This window comes from Austrofundulus limnaeus, unplaced genomic scaffold (assembly GCF_001266775.1).
Source record: "Austrofundulus limnaeus strain Quisiro unplaced genomic scaffold, Austrofundulus_limnaeus-1.0 Scaffold382, whole genome shotgun sequence".
Taxonomy (NCBI): Eukaryota; Metazoa; Chordata; class Actinopteri; order Cyprinodontiformes; family Rivulidae; genus Austrofundulus; species Austrofundulus limnaeus.
The window spans coordinates 530,754-535,748 of NW_013952784.1; the positions used below are offsets into that span (position 1 = coordinate 530,754).

Sequence of the window (4,995 nt, forward strand, 5' to 3'; positions counted from 1 at the left end):
CACACACACACACACACACACACACACACACACACACACACACACACACAGAGGGAGGAGTGGCTGTGCCAGGCAGACCCAAAAGAACAGAGCTGCGCATGGTTTCAGCACGTGATGGAAATATCAGGCAGTGTCTTCTGGGCACAGAAAATCAGGATTAGGATCGGATGTGTGTTCCTCCTTTCGCTCCTGATGCACACACTGTTTGTGAGGCTGATCAGACAACAACAACACAATCATCCTGCCTTGTCTGGGAAACAGGAGCTGCATCCTTGTGTCTGTCAGCCAAACCAGCAGCTTACCTCTATGTCCTGTGCTAACTTCACACATGTTGTGAACTCAACACACAAACAAAATGACTGCACAGACCAGTTTCATCTGGTTTGTTTTAAAAACTGTTAACAGCCATTCTGAACAACTAAATGTTTGTGATAACTCAACCACAGTGGTAAACTACATCACTCTGAAAAAATCTTTAAGATACATTTTTTTTTAATGCTCAACTACAATTTGAACAAAGTCGGGATGAAGGCAATTATTTGCAACTGAAGAAAATTAAGTTTAATGTGATAGTAGCAATGCATTTCAAAACCTGTTGAATTTCACAGGAGTTAAAAAAAAACCAGGAACAAGACTGGCTTGGAAAGCAAAGCTGACTGACAGGGAGGAGAAGACAAGACAGTATTTATAAAGGGTGAAACTAATGAAGGGAAATGAGACACATCTGAGGAGCTGGGGAAAGACGCTGAGCAGAAACTAGACTGACACAGGGAGCAAAACAGACACTATGTAAAGCACAGAAAGCAAAAATAAACAGAATAAACTAACAAAAACTCCAGAATCTCAGAAAAACGTGGGGTCAGGGGCAACTAAAAAAAACAGCCTTTTGTAACTAATTACTTTAATTAGCAAAAGGTGCTGAAGATGGGTTTGTGAGAGGGTGACTCTCAAAAGATGGGGCAGAGACTCACCTGTCCGAGGAAAAAACATTTCAAAATGGTAGAGCATTTTGAGAATAATGTTTCTTAAATTAAAATAGGGAAAACTTTAAATATTCCATATGGTTCACAATATCAGCAAAAGATTGAAAGAATCTGGAAAAATCACTGAGTCTGAGCTTATTTAAAATAAATCGAGGCAAACTGTCTGGTGGTCACATTAATCAAATTGTAAAAGTCTTTTTGAAAACCACGTATATGATACGTCACATTCCTTGCACTGAAGAAGAGAGGAACTATCCGTCTTGTTATCAGGGCACACAGGGCTGGCCCGTGGCATATGCCGTCCATCTGGGGGCTGAAGAAAATGTATAACTTTTTATCAGTTGATGTAGTCTGTAGTATAATCACTGGCTACTCAAGTTTATGAAGGTAACTTGTTCTGTTTCTACATGAGGTGTTATATGATGCAGAGGATGTTTCACAATAAAAGTATCACATGATGCAGTCAAGACTAACTATTGGTTCTCAGTGTAGAAAACAAAAAATAATGGAAGTTTTTGCTATGATCTGAGACAAATTCAGGTTAAAGGCTGGTTTTCAGTGTTCTACCTTCATAAAATACTAATTTTATGTTGTATTATTAATCCCAAGAGTTTAGTAAAATGCTCTTCAAATGACTGGAAAATACAGTTTTGAAGTTTGGTAGTCTTGCACCTTCACCATCGTGGAAGTGTTTACTTACGTTGTTGTAGTATTCTCCAAAAGGACATGTGGTAGAACACTGTACAACTTGTGAAATGTTGTAAATAGGAGAGCAAAAGCTATACGAGCAAACTGTTTGAATGGTGTGCAGCGCATACAGCCTTTGCAGAATTACAAAAATTCAGAGATGCGTGACTACGCCCCAGTACACCACACAGGGCCAACGCAATATGGTGGGGAGGTCATGATTGTGTCACTTTTGGCATGCTCACCCTCATGCCATATTCAGCACGTCAGCTATAAACCAAGCTTCACAGTTAACATGAACAGATTTTCCTCGTTGCTGTCAGCAGATGTTGGCAGGTATGAGGTAGACTTCTGGTATTCTGTTTCGTTCGTCCGTTTTCTGCCCCTTATACGGGGTCGGGTCGCGGGGGCAGCAGCCTTAGCAGAGAAACCCAGACTTCCCTCTCCCCAGCCACTTGGGCCGGCTCATCCGGGGGAATCCCAAGGTGTTCCCAGGCCAGCCGAGAAACATGGTCCCTCCAACGTGTCCTGGGTCTTCCTCTGGGCCTCCTCTCAGTGGGATGTGCCCAGAACACCTCACCAGGGAGGCGTCCAGGAGGCATCCTAATCAGATGAACCACTGGCTCCTCTCGACGTGGAGGAGCGGCGGCTCTATTCTGAGTCCCTCCCGGATGACTGATCTTCTCAGCCTATCTCTAAGGGAGAGCCCAGACACCCTGCAAAGGAAATCATTTCAGCTGCTTGTATCCGTGATCTCGTTCTTTCAGTCACTACCCAAAGTTCATGACCATAGATGAGGGTAGGTACGTAGATCGACCGGTAAATCGAGAGCTTCGCCTTCTGGCTCAGCTCTCGCTTCACCATGACAAACCGGTACAGTGCCCTAATCACTGCAGACGCAGCACCAATCCGCCTGTCGATCTCCCGCTCCATTCTTCCCTCATTCGTGAACAAGACCCCAAGATAAAACCTCCTCCCCGACACAGAGACGGCATGCTACCGTTTTCTGGCTCAAGACCATGGTCTCGGATTTGGAGGCACTTATCCTCATCCCGGTCGTTTCACACTCGGCTGCAAACTAACTGCTCCAGTGAAAGCTGGAGACCACGATCTGATGAAGCCAAAAGGACCGCATCATCTGCAAAAAGCAGAGATGTGATCCTAAGGTCCCCAAAACAGATCCCCTCAACACCTTGGCTGCACCTAGAAATTCTGTCCATAAAAGTTATGAACAGAATTGGTGACAAAGTGCAACCTTGGCGGTGTCCAACTCTCTCCGGAAACGAGTCCGACTTACTACCAGCAATGTGGACCAAGCTCTGGCACCAGTCGTACAGGGACCTAACAGCCCGTATCAATGGGCCTGGTACCCTAAACTCCCGGAGTACCTCCCACAGGAGTCCCAGAGGGACACGGTCGAACGCCTTCTCCAAGTCCACAAAACACATGTAGACTGGTTGGACGAACTCCCATGCACCCTCTAGGACACTGCTGAGGGTGTAGAGTTGGTCCACTGTTCCACAACCAGGGCGAAAACCGCACTGCTCACGGACCCTCCTCTCCAGAACCCCTGAATAGACCTTATCAGGGAGACTCAGGAGTGTGATCCCCTATATTTGGAACACACACTGCGGTCCCCATTTTTAAATAGGGGACCACCACCTCTGTCTGCCAATCCAGGGGAACTGCCCCCGATGTTCACGCGATGTTATAGAGTTGTGTCAACCAACGCAACCCCACACCACCGGCACCAGAGATTGGAGAGTCCGACCCAGGGTCCTCAGGCTCTGCGTCTGGTATTCTGTTTCAAAGTATTTTATTTGAATAACCTGATTTCTAAAGATTAAAAAATAATATCAAATAATATCAAAGACAAAACTATTTAACATATGTGAATGTTAGCAAATTGGCAGTGAGATTTAGAAAATTGCACAAGGGGTGCCAACTGAAATCTTGCCTATAGGACGTCAAATTGGCTAGGACTGGCCCTGAGTGCACAGTTCAAAATCATGCCTCTCTGATGGTATTTAGGTGCATTAGTGCCTACGGCATGGGTAGGAAAAGGATTTGGGTAGAAAAGTGTATGAAATGTTAGAACCACATGTTTTTATTAGTGTTTCTGACATCTTGGCTCAAAATGTTTCCACTTAAAGAACATTTATCTTTAAATTTGTTCGTGCTGATTGGTAGCAGTACACCATCATTGTTTTTTTTTACATTTATGATAAATTGATGGTGAATTTAAAATATTTATTTCCATATTTCCGTCTGTGGACATCAGTTTTTAGGTCAGAATGGCTGTGGAGAAGCGCCTGGCGTATTCCATCGTCCAGTTCCTACGAGATCAGACACACAGTGGAGCTTTGAATTCTGATGAGCAGGAGAGCCTCGAGGGTATGTCCAACCATTGTGGGCTTGTCTCTACATTATATTCTCATAATATTGAGAAAATACAGGTTTTCTTAAATTATGAAAATACATTTGAGTTAAAGGACTGAGGTTCTCCAGCTTCTAGTGCCAGATAACAGATGATTTTTGAGCATTCAGATCATGATTTCCTTTGTTAGCTACAGTTAACTGAACCTCCTCAAGCTGTTACCTTCATTATGTTGTGTTTCATCTCTTCAGTTGCGATCCAGTGTTTGGAGACTACCTTCAAGATCAGCTCCAGTGACTGTCATCTCTCAGTCCCTCAGCCACTCAGAGAGATGTTCCTAAACGCTCTGCTCCAGGTGGGTCCTGCAGCGGTAACATTTCTGATGGTGTAGCTCAGCGTTCGACAAGACTTTTTTTTTTTTACCTGCCCGACATAAACGTTACCTGCCCGAAACAAAAATGTTCAAATTTTGATAAAATAAGAAAAACGTTACCGTATTTGTATTACAAAAATATTATCATGGTTATACAGAGGTATAAAACCTGACATCTGATTAAACAAATGAAAACATTTTAGACTGAGTTACTGTCAGTTGTGTTACCAATAAGTCTGTGAAATTAATCAAGTTAACTCTGATTAGTGCTGCATGGGCATAGATTAAAAGTTTTAATTGCGATTAATCACAATTAAAATTTATAATCACTTTACTATGGCTGGAAATGTAGGTTTTTATATTGCAATGCACTCAGTGCATGCCAGGTAGGAGTGTAAGAAAATATCGATACACTGAAATATCGCGATGTTTCATTTCCCGATACTGTATCGATATTCTAAAGCCCTGTATCGATTTTTTATTAAGGTTTAAAATAGGGGTGTCCCGATACCAGTTTTTTCAAGACTGAGTACAAATACGAGTACTTGAGTTTGGGTACTCGCCAATACCGATAC

General features: G+C 43.1%; 1 protein-coding gene across 1 annotated transcript in view; it reads left to right on the forward strand.

Moving 5' to 3' along the window:
* Positions 1 to 3,506: 3,506 nt before the first annotated feature.
* Positions 3,507 to 4,995, forward strand: part of sgtb (small glutamine rich tetratricopeptide repeat co-chaperone beta) — a 20,820-nt gene continuing 19,331 nt past the window's right edge. Inside the window, exons 1-2 of the mRNA XM_014023630.1 lie at positions 3,507 to 4,064; positions 4,299 to 4,402. Coding sequence (XP_013879084.1) covers positions 3,965 to 4,064; positions 4,299 to 4,402 — 204 coding nt within the window. The 5' untranslated portion in view covers positions 3,507 to 3,964. The remainder of the gene's footprint in view (positions 4,065 to 4,298; positions 4,403 to 4,995) is intronic.